The following is a 26,760-nucleotide window of genomic DNA, read 5'->3' on the forward strand; positions in this document are numbered from 1 at the left end:
CCCCGCTTGGGCAAAACCCCCTCGGACCAGCAGACTCTAGGGGCAGGGGAAGAGCACAGGGAAAGGCCGCAGACAACTTTCAGGGCCAAGGGGATATTTAAAAGGCTCATCACCAGAGGACAGAACCGGAGGGGCAGGGATCAAATATTCCAGCGAGCGGCGGCGAGGTGGCAGCTAGCAAATCCTGGGCTTAAAAGGAATCTGCAGTATTTGCACTCGCAGGCTTGCCTATAAAAAGACACTTTCCCCCTGGGGCAGGTTTATCAGCCGGCCTGTTACTATTTTCCTGCCATTTGTATTTTTGTTTTTTGATGATCTTTGAGGAGGCAGCCCTGATCCACCCCAGCCAAAGAACCAGGTGCCCCCTTCCAATGGGGGTGTGATGGCTGCTGGCTTCTCCGTGCTCCGGGAGCTGATGACAATGGGCAATTGTTGAGCAGGGCCCCTCTCTTTGGAGTTTCTTCCTTTTATAGTAAGTAGCAGTTGCTCCTGCAGCTGGCCTGCCCCTCTGGTGTGAGCACGGGGCTGGGTATATAAGGGGAAGGAGCAGACTTTGCCTTTTGTCCCTCAGTCTGTTGCCTGGTGGGGTGGGAAGACCCTTCTCAGCTCCTTTGCAAAGAACCCGGCACCATGGCCCCCAAGAAACCTGAACCAAAGAAAGAGGCAGCCAAGCCTGCTCCTGCCCCAGCAGCAGCCCCGGCACCGGCACCAGAACCACCAAAGGAACCCACCTTCGATCCCAAGAGTGTAACTGTAAGTAAGGAAATTAGCCAGTCTCTTGCCCACCTCCTCTCAGGGACCTGCCAAGTGCTTGGCAATCCAGTGTGCCATGTGAATCATGTCAGCTGCGCTGCCTTCCCTTGTAGCCAGAACTAGAGGGGGAAATGTTTGGAGTCCACGCTGGTGCAGGGAGTTGGGGATGGGAATCTCCTGCCACTCCCTAAACCGTCTTGCTGGAGAAGGGATGCACTTTATCCCTGGTTCTTAAGGTTATTTCTGGGGAGCAAATGCCTTGTACCAATGGAATGGATTCCTCCCCTAAAATCTTCCCATGGGGATAGTATCCCCCCATTCAGCCCTGTAGGGGGGGAATCCCTAAATAACTAGTAGATAAATCCTGCGAGGTGCTTAACACCCGGAACTGCCATCAAAGTTAATGGGCTCCTTTTCTCTTGCTAGCCCCTGGAGCTCACTGTCTGTTCTGTTTTGTTGCTGAGTCTGGAGAGAAGGGAGGGAGCAAGCAGGTGTGGGGGGAAAACATTCCTTTCATTCCATCCCTGCCTTACTGCAGCAGTTCTCTTGTGAGTGTCTCTCCCCTCCACCCCAGGCAAACAGGTTGCTTCTTCTGCATCTTCTTATTGACAAGGAGAGGTATAGAAACATAACTGACCCAAAATTCAACCCTAGCCATTCTTTTGGAGTTTTAAAACAGCTTGGGATTTTTAGTCTTAAAACTCCATGTGATCTTCCCAAAGCACTTTGCAGATTACACACACACACACACACACACACACACACACACACACAGAGTAAAGATGCAGCCACCTCTGGGGCAGAACATGGCAATCAGACGGGCATCTTGTACACAACAGGCTGGAGAGGCAACGTCAGGCAAGGACATACAGTCAAGCCCCCACTCTCATGCAGGATCTACTTTTTTATCATCTGATCCGAAGGTCTCTCACACAACAGGACTCAATCTTGCTATGGAGTAGGGAGGAAAGTCTGAACTGACCCCGGAGGGATTTGAAATTGGGGCAGGAAGGAGTCTAGGAGTTTCAAATCAGTTGTGTTCGTGTCTGTGTGCACAGTGCTGTCCTCTCTGTAGTTGCCCCTTTCCAGACTGTCAGAGCGCTGGCTTTCCCACTAACTCCTATAAGGCACACACCTGCCATGACTTTCAGGGCGCTGAACGGCAGGTAATGCCCAACCTCTGTGTGTTTCCCTTCAGCCACTAAGGGACTTCCCAGCGTCAGCCAGGGCAGGAAACACAGATCCCCTACTCTACTGCCTATTCTCCTAGCACCTACATTATTCCCATTGGCCATTCTCTCCCAATCCTGCCAGAACCGGGAATGTACATGGGACCTGTACCAGGGTTTCCATCCCTGATTCCCAGACCAAAGGGGTTCTGGTGATTTATGATAAACAACTGCACTATTTGGAGGTGCTGCCCTTTAGAATTCCCAATGGGGCAACTATTTTCAACTGCAGACACCTAGGGCTGGATCCTGGCCCAGTAGCTGGCTGCTTGAGAAAGGTCACGTTGCTCAAAACATCTGGAAAGCCAGTGGATCCTGCTCCCTGAAGAGTCCCCGTGCCTGGGAATCCTCTAGCATTATATGGCCACTCTAGCAACTCCAACTCCCAGTCTCCAAAGTAAGGCATAAAAGGGGTGTCCCCTGCTGCTAGAAGAGCTCTGTGGGGCAATGGGCAGCCTGACATAAATTAGATCAGCCCTGAAACTAATTTACAGCTGGATCTGAGCCAGTCCCAGGATCAGAGGAATGTGATGGTGCTCTAGATGAGACTTGAACTCATAACCTCAGCATTACTCCACCTAGAACTGCTTTATAGGGCCTGTGTGCTAACCAATTGCACCCCTGGGGTCCACTGTTGCAGATTTGCACTGAGTGTCACTGGAATGCAATGCAGGATCTGGGACCTAAGCTCCACTTGCAAAATATGCTTGTGGCCAGGCTTATGAGCAAAATGTGCATTGGTATGTGCAAAACGGCTTACCTGCATACACTGTTCCAAGGTACAAGTACCCGTCTGCAAGTGCAAGGACCCCGTTTGCATACACAAAAGTGCTTTGCACCTGCAGCTCAATGTGCACTAGGTATCTATCTGCACACTCAGTTGCCCATGTTGCACACCGAGATGCCTAGTTTTGCACATACAATGACCCGTTTGCTTTGGGAGTGCAGCAGATCTCTTTATTCCCTGTGCCTCCCTCTGACTGAAGATGAGCCACAAACTGTTGCATAATCGATAAGTTACCCTAATGTAAATGGGCGTAAGAATCTTAGGGGGAAGGGAGGAATGTGCCAAAAATGTTTGGAAAAATTATGGATTGCAGCCGGCCTGTCGCTTTTAAGACATTTTTAGAAAACGTTCAACTAGAATAAGTGCTTCTGGATTTTGTTTTTTAAGAAGCAGCAGGCAGGTTTTTCTGAATAACAGAGACCAAGCCAGGGAGGCTTCCTCAGGCAGGGCAGAAAACCGGAGCTCACTTTCCTCTGTGAAACACTTTTCTGCCTCCCTGGATGAAAAGGGCTGTGGTCAGCATCTTGCACTCAGGGGGCCAGGCTGAATAAAAAGGCAAAGAATTTAAAATGGATCAAGTGAAGCCCTTTGCATAATTAACCTGTGGAACTCACTGCCACAGGATATTTCTTGAGGCAAATAGCTTGGTCAGAGCCAAAACGCATTACATGAACATGACTTGTACCTCCAGTGGACCCAATCCTGCTCCCATTGAAGTTAATTCCCATTGACTGCAATGGTGCTGGATCAGGCCCTGTGACATAAAACAGAATAGGGTATAGGAGTTCTCAGTCCTTAAGCTTCATGGCCATAAACTGATCAGAAAGAAATTTCCCCCCCTGGGATACTACTGCATAGTTGGGTGCATTGTAGGCTTTTACACCTTCCTTTGAAACATCTGGTATTTAGACACTTCAGGAAAATGGACCTCAGACTAGGTGGGTGTAGCAACTCCTGTTCCTTGCATCAAACTTCACCTGAAGGTTCAGTTCAGTGTGAGCAAGAGGCTTCAGTGATCACAGGCCAGTGTGGAAAAGGCAGCCCGTGACCAGAGCGGGAGTTGTTTTGGGATTTCTCCCTCCTGTGGGTAGATGTACACGTTTTACTCTCAGCTGCAGCTCAAATTATTATGCCCTACATTTCCCTAGTAACCAGCGGGGTCAGGGGCTGATGTGATGTACAGCCTTGATATGCTGAAGTGTTTGCAATGGGAAATCTTCACCCCTCTCTGTTTGGCCATAGTGGAATCAACCTCAAGCTAAAACTGGAACTACAAAGTTGTCATCTTCTCCTTCCGCTGAGGGTGGCTTTTTGGTCACTTGGAAAGATGTCACCACAGGGTACTCTTGCAATCTGGCTCTCGGGTGCACAGGAACATCTGAGCACTTGATACTGCAAATCTAACAAACAACGGCCCTGATTCAGGAAAGCCTCCCTAGTTAGCACTGCACTTACGCAGGTGCATTACCTTAACACATGCTTAAATCCCATTGAAGTCAGTGGGATTTAGGCACATGCCTAAAGGTAAGGGTTTTCCTGAATCGGGGCTAAAACAGAGTGAGCCTGGATTGGTACTTGGGTGGGAGGCCTCTGAGCAACAGGAGGTGCTGCAGAGATGCTGGTGATCCAGGAGGTGGCGCTCTTCCCCCTTAGCCCAGAGTGAACCAATACCCCAGTACGGTGCTAGGGGGGACAATTTGGAGGAGGATGAGAGCCGGGTCCTGACACATGTGGCCTGTGATGAACCCATGGCACTTTTTGCAGAAGGACGAGCGTTCCATACTCACACAAAGCAGGTTGCTGACTCCTGTGTTAGCAGCAAAATCCAGCTGCTCCCCACATCGCCCCGGCTATAAACCCCAGCCTCGTGCAGCACCTGAGCGTAATGCCCAAAGAAGAGGCTGCTCCTCAGAACCTGCCCCTGCTCAGCTCCCCCTTTGGGCGATTCCCCCAGGGTTCCCAGCCAGCACTGCGCCAGTGAGAAGAAGCGGAGTGCAGGAATAGAGCCCTGTGGATGAGCTGTGATGCCCTGTGTCCTCTTTATGCTGGTGCAATGCAAAGCAGCCATAAAGTCCCGTAGCCCTCCTAGAACAGGGTTCCTCCCTGCTAGGAGGTGTGGCCTGAGCACGAGTGGGCATGGCCAGGGCAGTCCCCTATCCCAGATGTTCAACAGGGCTGTTGCAGTTGAGGTGATGTTTGGGGCACCCCTCCAGAATGCTGGACACAGCCCTGGTGCAGGAATGAACTGATGGATTCCCCCCTTCTCAGGCAACTGGGGCGTGGCCAGTACACTTAATCCAGCTGCTGGCGTGCATCATTACGAGTGGATGGGCTGGCCTTCTGCCTCACATAGAGTCCTCACTGGGGTGGCATTGGTAGGGTCCCCCAGAGCAGTGAGTGGGTCTTGGAATTACACCCCAATGAGATGCATAAGGCAGCTCCCCCCTTTCTGAACTATCGTTCCAGGCACTCTGCAAACTCAGGCAGATGTCAATGCAGCGGCTACATCCGAGCCACGGTTTCCAGCTTCCCTTTGCAACCATAAAAGCTGGAAACTATTTTTCCCCCTCAAATGAATGCTGAGATTCTGATGTAATTCCAGGAGTTGAGGGGTAGTGCCCAATGACTTAACCTGGTCCTCGCTAGAATATATGCCGGCATTTGGATTTGGTGAGATGGCCATGGCTGCACAGCCTTGAGGGGGTTCTGTCCAGCTGTCCCAACAGCATGAAACAGATTTTCTGCTGCCAGCTGTCTCAGTCCTAAAGTATTTCGGCGCCTGCAGCGTCTCATCCTGAGTCAATTTCCTGGATGAGAACATCTTCTATTCAGTCTCCTCTCTCCGTTGTTCTCCGAGGGGAGGTCACTTTTTCCGTGGCTCTTCTGGATACAGTTACATTTCTAAGCCAGTGGTGTAGTCAGATGGTTAATAATAGCATGCTCGGTATGGAGACAATTTAACCAGTTGACGCCCTGACTTTAGGACTGAGCCTTGAAATAACATCCTTTCTCCAAAGAGGGTCAGCACAGCCAGCCCCCCTGCTGCCTGCAAACTCCCAGGCCCAGCTGATCTCGCCCAGAATTTGCTACTGCCTCTGGGTCCTTGTTGACCGAATGAGGCTCATTACTGTGGCTCCACCTCATCCAAAGGGACAAATGTTCTTGCTCATTGTGGTTAAATACGTAGCCACCAGTTTCCAACTGGTGCCATCGCCTTGGGAACCTTTGGGTGGGGAGATGAGATGAGTACTCCAAGCTGAGTAAAGGAGGTACTTTCCCTTAAACAGCACTCTGCTAACCTGTGGAACTCATTGCCACATGATATTATTGAGGGCAGGAGTTCAGTAGGACTCAGAAAAGAGATAGGCATTGCTATGGCTCACAAGAGCATCCACAGTTACATCAGATTGTTTTGGGTTTTTTTAAAGCTTCCTGCTTCAGGGCATGAGCCGACCTCTGCCTGCCTGGATTTGGGAAGGAACTTCGCCTATGGGCAGATTATGCCATAACTGTCCAAGGTGGGTTCCTTATGTCTTCCTCTAAAGCAGTTGGTTCTGGCCATTGCTGGACTAGAGGGAGCAGGGGTCTGATCCAGTTTGGCAATCCTACATTCCTGTGCATTGATTCCCTCTTGGTGGCAGGGGTGGTGACTTGCTGGCATTTCCAGGGTGATACCAGTCAAAGGTGCTGTCAACAGCTTGCCCGCCAAACATGCAGGCCGAAAAGGTTCTGCATGCCAGCCTCTTCCCACCATCCTCCAGCCTGGGGAAGGAGAGAGAGAACGGTGGGATGAGAGGTAAATGGAAAAGCGAGAAAACACTGAAGGTTAAAACCAGAGAAGGGGAGAAAAGGCAAACCAGGAAAGAGAAATTGGCACATAGGCCTTAGTGATGGGAACTGGTTGTGCAGAATTGCAGGGCCAGTGCTGTCAGTCAGCCGACATGAAGGAACGCATCATGGCTCATGGGACACCAGTATGTGCCTTAGCGCACTGCTGCTTCCTTGCACTAGTGCCTAGGCAATCCCTTGCACTAAATAGCATGTGTCATCCGCAGATCTCAGCACACTTCACAAAACTGGATAAACCATCACGATCCCCATTTTACAGACTGAGACATGGAGGCAGAGAGAGCGGAAATGCCCAAGGTTACACAGAGTCATGAGAGACCAGGACATAGAATCCCGACTTCCCTCTCACTCAGCCCGGGACTCAGTCCACTAGACCTCAGCTAATACTCATGAAAGGACAGCAAGCGTTTGTAAAGCACCAGCTTCCCTGGGGAGGCGGCCCTAGGATACGTGCTTTGGACTAGGGCTGGTCAGAAACTTCCCATGGAAACTTTTTTTTTTTTTTTTTTTTGGTGGAAAACTGGATTTTCAACCAAATGGATGGCTGGAATGGAATGGAGCGCCCTCGCTGGCTGACCATTGCTCATGGCTTTAGAAACCCAGCTGTTTGCCTGTTAAGGATGCCAGTGAAAATACTGAGTCCCACTGGGCGCCTCTAGTAAAGATTTAATTGAGATGGACTGAGCCCGTTGGGTTATGAAAATAAAATATTTATTAGAAAGAGCTTAACAGCTCAGCAGTGGGCTATGCCTGAGCGCACCACACTGCCTAGGTTCTTGGGACCCAAGCAGCGACATGTATTCAGTGGACGTGCCCTGGTAAATACTGTTGTACAGGATCAGCCGCTAGACAGGGGCCCTTCCCTTCGGAGGGACAGAGACTCTGCTATCTTGAGCTATGTCATGCTTTCTTTGAACCAATGCGAAGTGGGCGTTAAGTGAGATTGTGGCATTTTACGCCTGCTCTGCACTGGTCTCTGGGACGAGATGAGGTGCAGGGCAACAAAGAATCAGGCCTTAAAAGTTTTAAAACTTTTTCACTCCCTTTTTGTACCCAAGTTGTGAGCTGGGGAAGGGGTAAAATCACTCCCCTGCAAAATAACCATTGCACATCTGAGCTGGGGGAAAACGCAGTCTGTAAAAGAACAGGAGGACTTGTGGCACCTTAGAGACTAACCAATTTATTTGAGCATAAGCTTTCGTGAGCTACAGCTCACTTCGCTTGTGAAAGGTCGGGTCAGTGGCTTACAGCACACCAGCAAGCTAACATCCCCTTTATGAGTTCAATTCCGCAGGCCAAATTCAGCCATGGTGTAATCTGATACAATACCCATTGAGGTCAGTGGGAGCTGCCCCAGTTTGTGCCAGGGCTGAGTTTGATCCTATACAGACTTCCAAATATTGTTTACATTATTGGGTCCAAATCCCTGGTGTGACTTTAGTGGGAGCTGCTGGACCTTAGCACCTCTGCAAATGAGACCCACAGGGCCAGAGTTTCAAAAGAGCTCAGCACCCAACATCCACCCACTCTGCTGAGCTGTTATGAAAATCACATTTCCTGCTGGTCACCCAGCAACTGAAGAAGTCAAAATCTGTGGTCACTTCTGAACTCTGGCTGCAACTGCTTAAGCCTGGGCGGTGGGTATTATTATCCACATTTTACAGATGGGGGAAGCAGACACACAAGAGTGGGGAAGTGCCTTGCCCAAGGTCACCCAGCAAGTCAAGGTCAGAACCAGGAATAGCCCTCAGGAATTTTTAAAGCCTCCCCTTCGCCCATTACCCAACCTGGCTACTGTATTGTAATATACAAAAATCTCTTGGTCAAAACAATTTGGCAGACAGTACACAGATTCTCTCTGGGTCTCTGGAGGTCTGCCCTGAGGGACAGGCACAGCATCCTGTTCCTGGATGTTCTGTCTTGTGGCTTTAGTACTGCCATTCCCAACCATTTAAAAATCCTGAGCCAGGCCCCCCTCAGAAATAATTAGATTTACATAAAGATCATGAGATTTAAATAAAATAAAAAAGGAGAGTCTTTTTCTTTGTTTTCTGATTTGGGGACCTTAAGGCAACACTGAGGTCACATTTTCTGACTTTTCCCCACAATCACGATGGCTAGAAATGCACCCTTTCTTAATAAAAGCTGAGATTGTCCTATGTCCACGTGTTTCCAGGAGCTGGGGCTTTAAGGAAAACATCAGCTCCCACAAGACTTCTTATAAAATCACAAGCGTTGGCAGCACTGTAGCTACTGATCTTTATACGTTTGTTTGAAAAATTCCTTGGCTTACATTTTCAAAAGGGACTGATGATTTTGAGTGGCCTCAATTTCAGGGGCCCAACTTGAGATGCTTTAAAGGGGCTTGATTTTTAGAGGGCACGTGCTCTGCACTTTCTGAAAAAGCGGGCCCCTTTCAGGTGTCTCCAGTTGGGCACCCCAAAGATGAAAGCAGCCAAAGGCTCTTACTTGTCACTTTAGAAAATGTAGGTCTCTGACTCCCCACAATTGGCTGCTGTGATTTCTCACAGAAGAAGCCTGACCCTCTGGTTTGCCAGTTCCTAGGTGCCAGCAGTGCCAGATTTAATGAACACTGGGGAGAGGAATTTGATTGTGTTTTGGACAGATGGTTTCAATGTAGTGAGATTTGTGCCCAGGCTGGGCCCCGTGGTCCCAGTAGCAGATTACACCTGGTTTACCCTGATAAACCAGGTACCTCACATGAGAATTACAGCAGGAGACGGTGTTTTACTTTCCCACATCCCTGAAGGAGCAGAAAAGGCCTCTGGGTTTATCTAGGACATAGCATGATTAAGCCCCACTCTAGCTAGGCAGCAGGTGTCAATTTCCTGCATACCAGTGATCTCGCTCAGAGCTGGAGCTAGGCATAAGCAGAGTAAGCAATTACTTAAGGCCCCGAGCAACTCCAGGGGCCCCCCTGTTAATTATTAGTATGTGTTCAGGGGGCAAAATATTCCTGCTTTCAGCCCCCAATGGGGTAGCCCTGGCACTGATCTTGCTCTGCCCAGTGAAACATTTCCAGGACATTTTGAAAGAATAACAAGAAGCAGATCCGGCCACCTGCCAACCCTGACTCATACACCTGCATACAGGAGTAATTCAATGGTTTGATTAGATGGGACTATGATGTCCTGCCTCCCAACTCTCACCTGCTGCTATGCCGAAGAGCCCTCGACTTCTTCTGGCCAGGATGGCGCCCCAAGCATGTTACAGGGTGCTTCTCAGGTCCTGTCACCAGGCAGGGAAATGGGGCTCAGAGGATGAGTTCTTCCTGCTGCTGGGGGGGCCCGGACTGGTTTGTTTTGCCGAGTTACTGCTCTGCTCCACGGGGCGGGGTGTGTGGCTAGTGCCTGCAGCTGGCCCTGGCTGGGACGTTCATGCAGCTGCATCCCAGCACAGAGGGCAGGAATTGGGCTCTGAAGGCTCTGCTCTGTTTTATTTCCCTTTAGATTGACTTCAGTGCTGACCAGATTGAAGGTAAGTGCCTGGCATTTTTCAACCCAGCTGTTGCTCCCTTTGCTGCATTGCCGCTGGTTGGGAGGGGTAGAGCCCAGTAAGCCTGACTCTTAGCCCTTTGCTTTAATCACAAGACCACTCTCTTGCAGAGATGGCAGTAGAAATCAGGAGTCCTGACTCTGACCTGCTTGTTCTAGCCACTGGACGACACTGCCTTGCAGACTGGAGACAGAAGAGCAGCCCTGACTCCTAGTCCTTCTCATTAGGTCACTCCCCGACCCCAAAGCTAGAAATGGAACCCAGGAGTCCTGATTCCCAGCTCTCCATGCTGTAACCCAGTGGTCCCCAAACTTTTCACAGTCTCATCCCTGTCTGTGCCCCTCCCTCCCCCCCGGGAGACAGCTCCAGGGATAGGGGTGCAGATGGGAGTAAGGGGGCCAAGGCTGGGGCCGCAGCTGGGGGAGGGTCTGGGGCTGGAACAGAGCCATGGCCAGAGGCCAAGGCTGGGGGCAAGACTAGGGCTGGGGCCGGGAACCAGGGCTGGAGAGGAGCTGGGGGCTGAGCAGGGCTGGGTGGTGATTCCTCCTCACCCCCTGGGGGGGGCTGGCCCAGGTGCCGACATGCCACCTCGAACATTCCTTCCACTCCCCGGGTTGGGGACCTCTGCTCTAATCACTAGATTACACTCCATCCAGGCATTGGTTCATGCCATTTTATAGTGGCTAGAAGGTGCATATCAAATCAGAAAGCAAAGTCATTGATTGAATGCACAAGCTGGTACCTCGCAGTAATCCGAACAGCACACACGGCGCTACAGATGGCAAGGCGCATGCCAACGCCTCCTACCAGAGGATGGGGCAGGGCGAGCCCTATGGAGCACTTAGAAGAGAGGCTTGAGCAGAGCAAGGGGAGGTGAGCAGGGATGGAGACAGGAGCAGAGATATAAATAGAAGCAAGAGAGAAAGATGATTGGGAGCCAGGCCAGGGATTCAGTAAGGATGGCAACTCCTAAAGCAGCAGAAGGAATATATGGAACCCAGTTCCCTGCTCTGTTCTGTTGATGGGGGTGCCACCAAAAATGGAGGGGAAGCAAGTGGGTACTAGCAAGGGAAAAGCATTTTCGGTTCATGCTGAAAGATGCAGCCTTGGCTTGAAATCAGAGATTCCCTCTGAACGAGCAGATCCCAGCCACATAGAGAGATGTCCCCATGGTGATGGGGTGGGCTGTGGTTATTGTTACACTTCTGATGGGCTTTATTAACCCCTCTGGATACAGCCAAGATCTGGGTTCAAATTCAGGCTGGTGGAAATACTGTAAGAAGATCAGGTCTCAGGCTGAGCCCTACAAATGGTCCCTGTGATGCAAAAAAAAAAGAAAAAAAGACAGTAAAAAAAGGTAAAAAAAATAAGTAAACAAGTACCAATACCACGGTGTGTGGGTTTCACCAATACTGAGATAGTGGAATGCACAGCCTTACAGTCTTCTGATGTGCTTCTGGTACCAATGCTCTCTTGTTCTCTTCTGGATGGAATCCAGCCTGACCAGATGTTTGCCATTATTTTCCCTGTAGAGGCCCACAGAGAGGGTACAAACCACAATGAATCCAAGACACAATTTCTAAATTAATCATACACTCATCTTGGGGAGACAGGACTAGAACTCTTCTCCTTCTGTTCCCAATAGACAAGTGTTGGCGGCAGGAGCTAAAGGAGAAAGCCCTTAGCTGACACAAGTAGCAGATCTCTTATATATTCTCTGTGGGCCCAGCCACTAAAGGGTGACATCACTCTCTCACTCATATGCACAAAGCCAGTGCAGCTCAAAACCACTGGCAGAGAATTAGCTATTGTGATGTCACACCCAGAGGCAGCAGCCCCAGGGTTGCCTCCCCCACACCATGTAGGAAAGGAAAGGTGGATGGTATCAAGAAACAGCATCAAGCTCACACGTGTGCAGGATTTGGATTGCGAGGGATTGACACACAGTTTGGCAGGGGCTTCTAGGCTGACAGAACCAAGCCATGGGCATTTATAGTCCAGATCCTAAGCAAGGCAAAGAACTGCAGTTGGTGTGAAGATGCCAAGTAATAAATCAAGCAAACCAAAAATCCTGCCTAAGGATTTTGACCAAACCAAGGACACCACGTCTTGGGCCTCTATGCCTCAGTCACCACATGGAGACCTTGAGCATCTGATCCCACGTGGCAGCAGAAACAGCGGCGATGCCTCCTTGAGAGCGTTATTGCTCGAAATCAAGAAGAAAACAGACAAGAACCGAGAGATCGTGACAGCCTTTGATGGTAAAATCATGGCTCTCAATACTCGCGTGGATGTGCTGGAAGGGCAAGTCACCAGCCTGGCCCAGGCAGCCGCTCAGACTGATTCCTCAGTCAAAAAGCAGAAGGTGAAAACCCAACAGTGCACCCAGGCCTTGGAACACTTGGCCCGAGAAGCCAGCCACCTCGGCACCCGCGTGGAGCAACTGGAGAGCCAGGCCCAGGCCTGCACGCTGAGGGTTCTTGGGTTACCAGAGAAAGAGGAGGGGAGAGACTTGATAGCGTTCCTGGAGAAATGGCTGCCCAGCGTTCTGCGGCTGGATGCACCCGGGGACCCCATCGTCGTGAAGAGAGCCTACAGGGAAACAAACCGGAGGCAGAAGCCCGGGCCGGATGCGTGCAGGACTGTTATTGCTCACTTGGCAGACTTACGAGGTAGAGAGAGAATATTACAGCAGGCCAGGAGGCTGAAGAATATTATGTATAGGAGGAAGCAGATCCTGATCTTTCCAGATTTAGGCCCCATCCCCCAAGGTAAAAGGAGGTGCCAGGTCCTAGGCTGATGGGAGTTTGTTATAGAGAACCTGGAAAGGGCAGTCCTGTAGCCCACAATGCACAGGGCTCAGTCATGGGCAGGATCTGTGAGGACGGGGAGAACGTGGCCCACCCTTCTTTGTATGTGAGGGACGTCAGGCAGCAGCATTCTGCAACCTGTGGGGACAAGGAGAGCTGGTGAGGTCATAGAGAAGAGAGTTGTAGTAACCAAGGCGCGAGAAGATGCAGACCAGGAGGAGGGTTTCAGCAGGGGAGGAGCTGGAACAGTGGAGTACATGGGGAAAGTTGCTAAAATGGCCTCAGGCAGAGAGGTGGGATGAGACGGGGAGTTCTGAGTGGAGGTTATGGGCCACGGAAGCCCCTGGGAAGGCTGAGTCAAGGAGGAAGATCGTAGAAATGTGGTTGTGCTTGAGGATGCTCTTCTTGCCCAAGGGGAGGAGCTTCTGCCTTGGAGGGGTTTCACTGGAGGAACTGGTTAAACTTTATCCCTGTTGAAAATCCCAAAAGGCAACACTCAAAACCCCACCCTCCCTTTCCAGTAGTGCCAGCCTTCTGGACAGGACCAGTTTTAGGGCTCAGCCTCTCACCAGGAGGATGCAAGGGCATTATAGGAAGATGACCGCTGATTCTCTTCCTTCCTTTCTGCAGAGTTTAAGGAGGCCTTCATGCTGTTTGACAGGACCCCAACCGGGGAGATGAAGATCACCTACAGTCAATGTGGTGATGTCCTGAGGGCTCTTGGGCAGAACCCAACCAATGCTGAAGTCCTGAAGGTGCTGGGCAAGCCCAAACCAGAAGGTAAGAGAAACCGGGCCAAGGAGGAGAGACATTGCATTAATTTGTTAATAGCTGCAAGGTAGACTATGTAGGAGATAGACCTTCAGCTTTATTCCCATCTTATGGCTGTGCAGTGTTCTATATGAAATGAACTGGCATATCTATATCTACCTACCTATCTGTGTACCTATTTATACCCATACACATCTGTGTATCTATCTATACCCATACACATCTCTTGCTCTTGGTTTAGGCATTTATACCCATTCTCCACCATGCCAGAGCTGAGCGAATAATTCATAACTTAGTTATCTAACTTTACTTCTTCCATTACCAAAACATCCGGGAGCAAATTGTAATTTTTCTCTAAGTTATTCTTTATTGGACAACATTTTCTTGCAAATTTCGTTTACTCCGTGACTTGCCATTCATAATTCCAGCTACAGTTGGTTGTGTAAGTCATCTGGTACTGTTCAGTTCATTGATTGTACAAAAGTCACCTTTATCATTAGGTTTCCAGTGCAAACGCTCGCGGAGAGCAAATTTAAAATGAGCTTTACCTATGCATTTATGCACATGAGCTTAAAATTCACTCTCTGTGAGTATTCTTATCATGATCACTATATTGTTGTAGCACGTATGAGGCCTTGTCAAGGACCACAACCCTGTTGAGCATCCATGCCAGTGAAATCTGATTGCACAAATGTTTGCAGAAAGTAAACACAAAAGGGACAGAAACACAGCAGAAGGGTTGTATTGGTGAAATGTATTGGTCAACCTAGAGTGGCCAGACAGCAAATGTGAAAAATCGGGACAGGAGGTGGGGGGTAATAGGAGCCTATATAAGAAAAAGTCCCAAAAAATCCGGACTGTCCCTATAAAATCGGGACATCTGGTCACCCTAAGTCAACCTGAGTTTGCATATTCTGGCAAAAAATAAAAGGTTTCTCACAAAAATTTTTGCCCAGCTCTACCTTTATATGCAGTTCCTGCAGGCCGGAGGTGCAGGGCAGCAGGGTAGGGAAGCTTGTGCTGAATTGTTTTGTAGACAGATTGGAGACTTTGGTCACTCAGGCCTTCAGTCTAACACCTTTCACCAGCACACAGTTCACTCTATAGATGAAGTGACAAGGAGCAGGGAAGAAAAGAGGATCGGGGCAGGGGAGTGGGGCAGAGAAGAAGTGAGTTTCTATTCACAAGGCGTCTGTACCTCTGAGACAATTGTGTCTGCAACAGAAAGTCCCACCCGAGGTCCCAGTCCTAATCTCTGGCTCACTGTGGTGCGTGGACTCTGCCCATGTAATAATACACTTGAGTGTGGCTGAAGGCCCAGATTTAGGGTTGCCAATTTTGGTTGGACTTATTCCTTGGAGGTTCCATCACATGACATAATCTCTAATTAGAGATTAATCTTGAATTCCTGGAGACTCCAGGAGAATCCTGGAGGATTGGCAACCCTACCCAGGCTGCTGAAGGCACCTTAGGGTGCAATTGATTCCACCGCCCTAGGGCTGTGAAGAGAGCAACAGCGCTATGCTCCTAAACCCCTTGAGCAGGGTGTTCCCTTCCATTGCCATCTCCTCTTTAGGGCAGAATATACTTTGGGGCAGCAGGAGACGGAATGGAGATCCACGCAGCTTCCTACTTGAGACCCCCAGCAACCCATTCTGGAGATGAGACAGGCTGGCCAAGAGGGGCTTCCAGGCAGGTCCCAGGGAGCAGCGGACATGCCGGGCTTTGGCCTCACTGCTGGATTTGGGGGGATGGGTTATAGTCCTTCCTCCCATTTCTACCCTGTGGCATCAGGAACATGGACAAGCAGGGACGATAGGCGAGGAGGGTCAGAGCCAGTCTCCCCCAGCTGCAAAATCTTTCATTGCTCATTTAGTTGCAGTTCACGAGTCACCAAGAGCTACTGGGTCAGTATGCGCCTGAGGCCCCTCATCTTACTCATCCAGGCTCCATGTCCCTCATGTTTTCAATGCTCTGCTTCTTGACCCTCCGCCCCACCCCCCCTTCCAGAGCCGGTGCTCACGGTCTCTGGGGCCAGAATAAAACTCTCCCATTCTGCAGCTGCTATCTCCCCACCGATGCCCTTGGGAGGGCTTTAGTCGACAGACCATCTCTGATCCCTCCTGGAGGCCTGAAGGGGAAATGTAGCCAGTAACATAACAGGAGAGTCATGGTGGAATTAGCCCCACGGAGAGAAGAACCAATGAGCTCTGGCAGTTTCATAATTTAAAGAAAATGACTCAGAGACTCTTCATGCCTGGATAATTCCTCCCCTCCCCCCCACCAAATATCACCCTTGATCTGGCACTACCCTCATGGGGCGGCTCATCCTTGATTCCATTGTTCTTGGGCCAGATCCTCAGCAGGTGTAAATTGGTGTAGCTTCATTGACTTCAGGGAGCTATGTGGATTCACGCCAGCTGGGGAGGTGGCTCCTTGATTTTACTTTTTGCTTAATAAGAACCTGCTGATTGGGAAACTGTCTGGGTGCCTGAGCAATACCCAAAAACCAGTTTAACAAAGGAGTATCAAAATAATTCCCCCAACCCCTGTAGGCAGCCTTTCCCCCAAGGAGAAAGCCGGAGCAAAGTAATGAGCCGTGTATAATGCCCTGATGGCAAAAACAGGGATGCTGACAAACCGACAAGGGAAGTGAATTCCAGAGCTCTCTGCTGGGAACATTCTGCCCCCAGCACCTTAAATTCAAATCTCGGAGCTGTTAGCAAAGGCAGCCCAGCTGATCTCCACTGTGACCAACCCTGAGCATTCATAAAACACGAGTCAGGCCCCCAAAATTCATGACATTTCTAATAAAAAATAGGGGAGTGTTTTTTTATTTGCCTTCTATTTCTGAGCCCTTAGAGTGCACGAGAGTCACCTTTTCAAGCTGCTCTCCATGACAATGAGGACTAGAAATATCCTTTTTTTTTCTTTTTTAATGAAAGCTGAGCTTCTCATGCAGTCTCCTGATTCCAGAAGCTGGGGCTTTGATGAAACCCCCACGTAAAAATAGCGAGAGTTGGCAGCACTCGATCGAAGCCGCTGAGATGGGTGATTATATCCCAGACTTTCCTCTGTGCCTAGAAACAACTTTTTTTTTTAAACCCGGCCATGATCAGAGAAGTAACTGCATAAAAACAGCCCCTTTGGACCTGGCAGACCGACTCACTGTGTTTCCTGAGTCAGTTCTCCTGGCTTGACTGACACAGACAAGCTTTCCTTTCTGTTAGCCCTGCAAACTTTTTGGGCCGAGGACCACATCTGGGTGGGGAAATTGTATGCAGGGTCAGGGAAGGGGTTGGGGTGCAGGAAGGAGTGCGGGGTGTGGGAGGGGGTGCGGTGTGCAGGAATGGGCTCAGGGCAAGGGATTGGGGCAGAGGAGGGGTGCGGGGTGTATGAGAGGGCTCAGGGAAGGGGTTTGGTGCAGGAGGGGTGCAGGGTGCAACGGGGCTCAGGGCAGGGAGTTGGGGTGCAGGAGGGGTGTGGGGTGTGGCAGGGGGCTCAGGGCAGGGGGTTGGAGTGCAGGAGGGGTGCAGGGTGTGGTAAGGGGCTCAGGGCAGGGGGTTGTGGTGTACGGGGGTGCAGGGTGCAGCAGGGGTTCAGGGCAGGAAGTTGGAGTGCAGGAGGGGTGCCGGGTGCAGCAGGGGGCTCAGGGCAGGGAGTTGGGGTGCGAGGTTCAGGCAGGAAGCTTAGGGCAGGGAGTTGGGGGGCAGGGTGCAGGAGGGGTTTGGGCTCCGGCCCGGCGCTGCTTACCTCAAGCTGCTCTGGGGTGGCAGTGGTGCGCACCGGGGCTAGGGCAGGCTCCCTGCCTGCCTGCCCTGCCCCCATGCAGCGCCGCTGTGGGAAGCGGTCGGCACCACATCCCTGCACAGCCCCTTTGCAGGGGAGCACAGGGCTCCGCACACTGCCCTTACCGCGCCTCCAGGTACCTGCCCCGAAGCTCCCATTGGCCACGGTTCCCCATTCATGGCCAATGGGAGCTGCGGGAGGCGGTGTCTGGAGGCAAGGGCAACGTATAGAGCCCTCTTCCCCCCCCACCCTCCCCAGCAGCAGGGACGTGGTGCCAGCCGCTTCTGAGAGCAGCGCGGGGCCTGCAGCACCACGGGGGGCAATCCCGCAGGCCAGATCCAAAGCTCTGACAGGCCAGATCCAGCCCGCGGGCCATAGTTTGCCCACCCCTGGGTTTGCGGGTGCTGGGCTTTTTTGAATAAGAGTTAAAGCCAAGTCCTGCCCATCTGGGGCCATTAAATTGTGCATGGCAATTCCCACAAGATAGGTGGCAAGTCTGTTTTCCCAACCAAATTCTAATGTGTTTAATTACCAATCTACTTCCATCAATTTGCTTCCATAGTTTCAGTTTGGACACAGGATTCTTCTCCACTTCCTTCCCACATATATGGTTAAAGAGCTGCCTGGTTCTACCTCAGAGGTGGCTGCCTTTGAGTGATGGGCAAAGTGATTGCTCTGTGTGTGTGTGTGTGTGTGTGTTTATTTGTATGTGTGTATATATATAGTCGGTAAAGTGCTTTGGTATAAAAGGTGCCACAGACTATTTACTTAATGCCACCTCCTTTGTCTTCTCCATCAGAAATGAACACAAAGATGCTCGACTTCGAGACCTTCCTCCCAATGCTGCAGCACATCTCCCGCTCCAAGGACCAGGGAACCTTTGAGGACTTTGTGGAAGGCCTGCGTGTCTTTGACAAGGAGGGGAATGGCACAGTCATGGGTGCAGAACTGCGCCATGTGCTTGCCACGCTGGGTATGGGCTGGAGACAAAGGTTGACCTGTAATGGTGAAGCTTGGGGTGGCAGGGTCTGTTCCAGGTGGCAGAGATGCAGGCTGTGCAGTTCGGGATGAAGTCCTGAGGGTGGGGCCTAGCTCAGGTATAATGCCCACTTATTCCTTTCTCCTCTTCTCTGGATTCCTCTAGTGGTTCCAAATATGTAGCCCCTTGGCTCATGTCTGCTCTGTTAATCAACCTTCGATACAGCGACTAGCCAAGAGACAAATCCTCTCCCAGATGTTAACCTGACATCTGGGAGGCTTTGGATGTCTCTCAGGGAGTAGCCACGGGACACATAATCCACAGCAGCATGAGCCCCAGGTGGGGGCAGTGCCAGAGTCCTCATCCTAACCAACCTGTCCTTCTGCTTCTACTCCTAGGCGAGAAGCTGAACGAAAATGAAGTGGAGCAATTGATGACAGGACAGGAAGATGCCAACGGCTGCATCAACTATGAAGGTAGGCGGAGAAGACTCCTTTTGTGGCTACCCCAGCCATTTCAGTCTGCTCTGAGATGCTAAATGTATCTTCTGACCACACGGAAAGAGAAACTGGGGGTCAGTGAGTGGGGAAAACCCATCTGACGCCCATCCTAGTCAACTAATTTGAAATCGGGAGAATGTACCAGAGATTTCCAACAAAATGTTCCCAGTGGTCACATGTGCAAAGGCAGGGGAGTGAGGGCAGTTCTAGCCCCCACTCTGACAGTGGTTTGGTGTGGGACAGAGGCGAAGTGCCTGTGTGTTCAATAGTTCACTGGTGCTGTGTCATATGACCTCAAAATGCAGGGCAAGATCTCCCAGGCTTTCCAATCAAAATGCCCCAAGAGCAATTTCTGTAGCAGGGAAAGGGATGCTCCGCAATGCTCCTCTAGACTGACCCCTTGACTAGAACCTAGAAAAGGTTTGCCAGTCGAACTAGTACAGACAGAACCGCAAACCTGCCTAGTGGAGACCAGGTTATACCAGCAAAAGAGTGCTTTTTGCTGGTGTAGCTTATACCAGTTCCCTGAATGAAATAAGCTATACCAGCAAAAAGCCCGTGTCAGTATCACTTTGTCTATGCTAGGGCTTTTGGCAGTATAGAAATGTTGTAAAAAAAACCCCACACTCCTAACTGACGTAATTATATCAGGAAATGTTTCTAGTATCGACCTGGATTCAAGGGCCCGCAGCTCCAGCCATGATCGGACCATGCATCTGGCATTTCTGATGAGAACTCAATGGACCTGTTAAGGGATGCTGATGTTGCTGCCAAAGTGCAAGTCAAATCATTTCCCCCGTTTTTCAAATCCCTTTTCTGATCTCTGTGAAAATCCAAACCTGGAAGCTGGGATGAGATTTCAAGCTGCTGTCCAAACTCGGCTCACGATGGCCACTTCACCCTGGGTTAGAGCCTTGTGGACAGGGCTAGTGTGAGTGTGATACAGTTACTGTGGGCCCCTAAATCCCAAGGAGTCCCATACTTCTGGGGGAGCTGGAAAGCCTGGAAGCTTGTGGGAGATTTCTCAGTGTACATAATCCCAAGGAACCACATAGAACATAGGAACATGTTGCACCATGACTCTTAAACACAGATGGGTGCCCCTGCACCAGTACTCTAGCCTTTTGTTTCTGGTAGTCTTGACTTCAGTGGAATTACCCAGCATGTGTGAAGTTAAACACGTTTGCAGGACTGGGGCCTAATCCTCTTTCCTTTCACGGATCACTTTAATGATGAACCTCTGTACTAGGCTCCGGTGCACCATTGCAATGCCTGCCTTCCACCAACATGTGGGTACTCTAACCCACCGTTATAAGGTGGCTGGCCCTTTGAAGGGAGAAGGGTCTCAGCCCTTCCTGTGACACAACCTACTGTCCTCCACAGGTGGGGAAAATGAAGCAAGTCATGTAACTAGGGGGTCATGTGACCCAATCAGGCCTCTCTCTGGGGGAGGAGGAGGAGGTCTGGGGAGAGAATCCAGGCAGGAAGGTGTGGAACTGGGAATGAGTGGGCAATAGGGAGTTTGAAGGCTCCTGTAGGGGACCCTGAGACACCAGGGGGGAAAAGACTCTAGCTAGGTAGTGCTGGGAGTGGCAGGGAAGGTTCCAGGTGACAAATACTGGGAGTGGCTTGATGAAAAGTGGGAAACGATATTTATATAGACCTTAAAATATATGTACTCTTGATTTGGACTTTGAGGACTTTATTTTGGAACTGTTTATGACACTAAACGAGCCCATGTAAAGCGGATAGAAGACAGCCTTTATTAAATTACTCAGGAACCTTGAGGAGAGGGAAACTGAGGCAAGGATGCTGCAGAGCCACCCTGTGCCACAAGGGGGCGCTCTGAAGGTGGCCACCTTGTTACACCCACCAGGGAGCTTGATTGTTCTACAGCAGCCCAAGTCCCTCAGAGGACTGACTTGCACTCCATTAAATGACAGGTGATTGGTATTAAATGGTGCTGCTGATCTCTGAGAGTGGAATTTGCAAAAGACCTACAATCAGGGCAAGGTTTTCAAGAGTGTTCAGCATGTTGACTGCATGCTGGGTGCTGAAGTCTTTTGAGAATCTGGCTGTAAGTGGCACAATGGGAACTCCTGAGAGCTGAGTGGTTTTGAGCAGCTCTCCTCAACTGTGGGTGCGGGAGGTGCCTAGCGCTTGGAAATTTCACCCCGAGCTCTATGGGAAATTTGTCCCCACCTCTGGTTAACTGGTGGAGTTACCCAAAAGGGCTGGGAACTGCTGTGACGTGCTGTTTGCACCAGAGGGCAAGGGCTCGCATTCTGGTTTGGGTGGATTTTTTAATGCCTTTCTTGTTGTTTCCTGCTCAGCTTTTGTCAAGCACATCATGTCTGGTTGAAACAAGACTCTTCAGGGTGAGTTTGTCTTGATCTTTCCTTGTTTACCCTAAAATGTTTGAACTAACCCAGTCTGGTGACCTTGCAATGAAATACCATCGAGATACAAAGAAAAAAAAAAAAAACTCGACGTGCATACTGATGAGCTACATTCAGAATTGTGTTATTTTAAAAAAGATTTCTAGCAGCATGAGCCCTATGGCTGTCAATTCTGATGTGGAAAAGGCAGAAGTATTCAATAAATGTTTCTGTTCTGTATTTGGAAATAAGCAGGATGATGTGTTCATATTTTATAGTGATAATGAAATACTTTCTATTCCATCAGTAACTGGAGAAGGGGGAGTGTTTTTAAATCTGCAGGACGTGATATCCAAAAGTATTAAAAGAATTGGCCAAACAGATCTCTGAACTCTTAATGTTGATTTTTAACATATCTTGAATTATTGGGGAAGTTCTAGAGGACTGGGAAAAAGCTAATGTTGTCCCAATATTTAAAAGCAGTAAACAGGATAACCCAGGTAACTGTAGGCCAGTTAAGAGCTGGTTTGATTATGGTCTCCAAATATGGATATAAGGTTGTTTCTAATAGTAGATAGCTCTTTAATCTAGCACTAAAAAGCAAACTGAAATCCAGTGGTTGGAAACTGAAGCTAGACAAATTCAGACTAGAAATAAGGCATAGATTTCTAACTGTGAAGGTGATTATTAACTGTAGGAACAAACACCTAGGTATGTGGTGAATTCTCCAGCACCTGAAATCTTGAAATCAAGACTGGATCTCTCTCCAAAAATATGTTCTCGCTTGAACAGACATTATGGGCTAGATACAGAGATTACTGGGTGAGGCTCTTCGGCCTGATATCCAGGAGGCTGAATTAGATTATCATAGTGGTCCCTTTTAGCCTTAAAATCTATGACTGGAGGGACGCTGACATGTTAAAAGTAGTTTGTTTAAAAAAAAATTCCATACCTGTATTACCAAAAACCCCTTATTAAAACTGAAAATATGCAAAATTCACCATTTATGTGGTTTATTTTGCATTTCACTCAGTTTGCACAAGGAAAACAGACCAGTAAGAGTCACTTTCCAGAGGGGGATATTATCAACTTGAAATCTAGTCAGTTTAAAAAAAAAAGAATTGAAAGTAATGTTAGAGGCTGCGGCTGCCCCTCAATCCCCCTATTGATTTTTGTGGTTTAGCTCAGTGTCTTGCATTCTTAACTGTGTTCTCCCCTGCTGCTTTGCGAAAGACCCCTACAAACAGAGGTTGCACAAAGTGCTGTCGAATACACAAAATAAACAAATTCTAAAGAGATAGAAATACTGCTTTCCCCTCCAGTCTTTTCCAGTTTTAAATGTTACTTGAAACAACAGAAGACAGATTAAAAAAAAAAAAAAAAAGCAAAAGCTTGCCCACAGGAGTCTGATTCCTAGGTAAACAATGTCCCCTGCAGTTTCGAATAATTTTCTCTTGCATTCTCATGCACTAGCTCAATGCTGCAATGTTTAGGTGGCAAACCCTGCAGGGGGACATTTAACGCCAAACACAACTAGGTTAATGGAATACAATTTGTCATGTCTTGAAAGCATTGCTATTAATATTTTGGCTCCATCTGAGTGTTGGTTCTATTATTTCACAGACATTATTATCATCATCCATTGTCATTACATTAAAATGCTCTGTGTTTTGCCTTCCAGGTTTTCTGAAATGTTTCCATCCAACTAAGCATTGCCAACAGCAAGAATTCTTGACCCATGTCCCTTCCTTCCTAAAATGTCCTGAGTCCACAGCTGTATCTTACATGAGCCACAACAAAGAGTCCTCATAGCCACAATGTACCAACCCTACACTATTGTGTGCAATCACCTCTGTATATAAAAGGACACGTCTGCCCTTCCATTTTTAATCTTAATTTATTCTTTTGATTTTTTTTCTCCCTGCATCGTTTGACCCATTAAATTTCACCCACACCCTGAATGTCATCTGTTTGCTTTGGTCCTTTTAAAAGCGAGATCAAATGTCATCGTTGCTTACTGGGCACGCTCCCTAAAGGTAAACTCGGGGGTGAGGGAAGGTGGGAGTGGGGGTCTGGTCAGCTTGCAAGATGTCAGCTGTTAGATTTCACCAGGAGGCAGGATGGAAAAGGTGTTTGTACAGGAAGGGAGCAGAGCCAGCTTTGGGGACCCCTGAAAACTACATGGGAAGGAGGAGGTGAGATCTGTAGGGCAAGTAGTGGAGACTGAACTCCTCTCTCTCTCTCTCTCCATTAAAAGGGGTGTGCCCCATGGCTGAACGTTGTCATGGGGGGGAACTTGCGCTGCTGCTGTGGATATAAGAGGTCAGTCTCTGGGGCTGTCAAGTCACCACCTTTCATCATGGCCAAAATTAAAAGAACGTTTATTGGGCCAACTCCTGCGCTCAGTTACAGTGGTGTAAATCAGAGTCACTCCACTGAAGGGGTTACTCTGGATTGACAACAGTGTGTGAGAACAAAATTTGGTTCATAGTGTTTGTTTCCAGCACACTCATGGTTCTTGGGATACTAGCTCTTGGTGACTCCCCATGATATTCTGTAAGGGAGTCCCATGGGTCTGTTCAGAGGTAACTTGAATATCTATTTAACTCTCTGCTTCTGGAGATGCCATCTTGGGTGGTAGGAGGGATGTCCCATCTTGGAGCTAGGCGAGTGCAGGAGTGAATGGAGGGGTCTTGCTTCGGAGTAGGGGGAACAGGAGAGGTATCCTGTGAGGAGGGAGTAGAAGGATCCCATCTGCAGCTCCTGCACAATTACTCCTGGAAACAGCTGCTCAAATGGGCTTAGACTCAGAAAATGTCTCTGAAATAGTGACATTGGAGCCCTGTCTTTACTAGGAAAACAGGCAAGTTTTTAAATAGGGCAAGTTGTAGTTTTAGTCTGATTTATCTCACCAAGCTAACATGTTAAAACTAAATGTGATCTGCCCACACTAGGATTTGAAAATGTTAGTGACCATGTTTTAAAAACACACCTTTTCTCTTAGTGTAGACAGGGCCACAAGGTCAGTATCCCAGAGCCTTTCCAGACTGATTCATGCATAGTCATTCCAGGTTGGATTGGCTCCATTTGCAAGTCAAAGGGCTATTCCACCACTAAATGCCACCTGGGACCTGAAGTTCCAAGCCATGGAGGCAGAGTTCTCCTCACAAGCCTAGAATTGTCCCTCCATAGCAGTGAAGTCTAGTGCAGTGGTTCTCAACCAGGGGCACGCGTACCCCTGGGGGTACGCAGAGGTCTTCTAACGGGTACATCAATTCATCTAGATATTTGTCTAGTTTTACAACAGGCTACATAAAAAGCACTAACGAATTCAGTACAAACTAAAATTTTATACAGAGAAAATGAGAAAGTAAACAATTTTCCAGTACTAGTGTGCTGTGACACTTTTGTTTTTTATGTCTGATTTTGTAAGCAAGTAGTTTTTAAGTGAGGTGAAACTTTGGGTACGCAAGACAAAGCAGACTCCTGAAAGGGGTACAGTAGTCTGGAAAGGTTGAGAACCACTAAAAGGAAACCAAACAGCAGATTGCAAAATATGAAATACAACCGAAGAAATCAAATGTGTTGTATTATTGATCAATAACTGTCTCTGAGTAAGGTCTGACAGAACACAAATGGATTGAATATGTTAATTTCAGTTTGGAATATTGAATTCATATACTGTATGCAGATTGCATACATTTTTCAGATTTGGAAGGAAAGGGTTTCCGTATAAAAGAACATTTCCCAGCCCAAAGCAAGAAGGAAAATATTTTACAAAATACAAGGGGGAGGTGGGTGTTTGAAAGAAGCAATGACAAATATCCTTCAAACTAAAGAGCATCTAAAGCTACTAAGTCAAGCCTGTCAGACTGAGAAGCCCTGAAAAAGGAAACTGGTGAAAAATGACTCACTGAAGACTAAAATAACATAATGAGAAAAACTAATGTTCTTTTTCTATAGCTTTGAAAGCTAAAAAAAATAACCTCATTTCAAGTTTTATTTTGCCGGGAACTGAATGCTGATGTTAGCACATGGCTATGGTATTCTAGCTCCAGGCCAACCGTGTCCGGGAAGTGGAGTGATGGATGTGTGATACATATCCATAGCTTGATGCTCCTTTGACTTCTGCCTCTCCCTTGGATTGTGCCTTGACATTCACTGCAAGGACAGATGGGTCTAGGGGGAGAGAGGTGCAGTGCGTGCTTAGATTTGCTTTTTCTTTCTGTAGTCTCCAGAAGTTCTCCAGCAAATCCTCAAATGTTCTCTCACCCAGCCTTCACCTTTCATTCTCCCACAGGCATTTGTGGGCAGGCTGGTTACACAGTAGAAGCTGTTGGGAAAGAATCTCACTCATGCTCTGTTTAAAGCTAGATGTGGCTCCACCTCCTGCTTGGGGTGGTACAAATAGGGACCCATCCACATAACTACTGTCAGCTCAGCTGGCAGGGGCCCACTGTAGGCAGGCTAGAGGCTTTCCCCTCCCCAAACCATCATGCCCCATATTCAGGCAGACTGGGGTTCATCCCAGAGAAGGAAGAACTCAGCTTTCACCCACCTGTGTAGAGGATTTGGAGTGAGGGCTGTGATCAGGCATACATACCCTATTTAAATCCGGCTTTGCCAAGTAGCAGCAGAGTGAATTTAACAAGACTGGCTTCGGTCAGTGCTGCTATTCAGGACACTGGGCAGCAGTGAAACTGTCAAGAATCATTCAGCCCAAGTCCTAGGTTGTGTCCTAGCCACTGCATTAGCCTTCCTCTCTGTGAGCATCCAAGCCAGAACAACCTGACAGCAAATTCAAAAGCAGTGCAGACATGGCCGAATCAAATTTGTTTAAAAATTCAAATGTTTATTTGTGGGGAAATTCTCAGGAATTTGTCCAGCTCTAGTAAACATCAGGACAGAAGGCCCTGCTGGTTGTGATGTCCTGCACTGAGAAATTCAGAGGCCTCTCTATCAACCCTTTCTGTGAAGTAAGCCTTGACACTCAGTCTACCCTTGGGACTGAAATCACACTGCAGAGAAAGAAATAGGCACCAGGCAGAAAGAGAGAGAGAGAGAAAGATGACAGCAATGGAGAGAGTGAGAGCGAGCTGTGGGAGAGAAATAATTATTACAAACTCCAGGCTTTGAAAACCACTCAGGAATACAGAGGGTCACCATTAGCTTCATAAAAAGAAAAGGAGTACTTGTGGCACCTTAGAGACTAACCAATTTATTTGAGCATAAGCTTTTGTGAGCTACAGCTCACTTCATCGGATGCATACTGTGGAAAATACAGAAGATGTTTTTATACACACAAACCATGAAAAAATGGGTGTTTATCACTACAAAAGGTTTTCTCTCCCCCCACCCTACTCTCCTGCTGGTAATAGCTTATCTAAAGTGGTCACTCT

General features: G+C 48.7%; 1 protein-coding gene across 1 annotated transcript; it reads left to right on the forward strand.

Moving 5' to 3' along the window:
- The first annotated feature begins 540 nt into the window (after positions 1–540).
- On the forward strand, positions 541–23,322 carry LOC141978401 (myosin light chain 4). The gene is made up of 7 exons (XM_074940462.1): positions 541–753; positions 10,089–10,116; positions 13,575–13,724; positions 18,304–18,477; positions 18,882–18,959; positions 21,317–21,361; positions 23,043–23,322. The coding sequence occupies exons 1-6, from the start codon at positions 631–633 to the stop codon at positions 21,343–21,345; spliced, it is 582 nt and encodes a 193-aa protein (XP_074796563.1). The 5' UTR covers positions 541–630; the 3' UTR covers positions 21,346–21,361; positions 23,043–23,322.
- The last annotated feature ends 3,438 nt before the right edge of the window (positions 23,323–26,760 follow it).

This window comes from Natator depressus, chromosome 27 (genome assembly GCF_965152275.1).
Source record: "Natator depressus isolate rNatDep1 chromosome 27, rNatDep2.hap1, whole genome shotgun sequence".
NCBI lineage: Eukaryota > Metazoa > Chordata > Testudines > Cheloniidae > Natator > Natator depressus.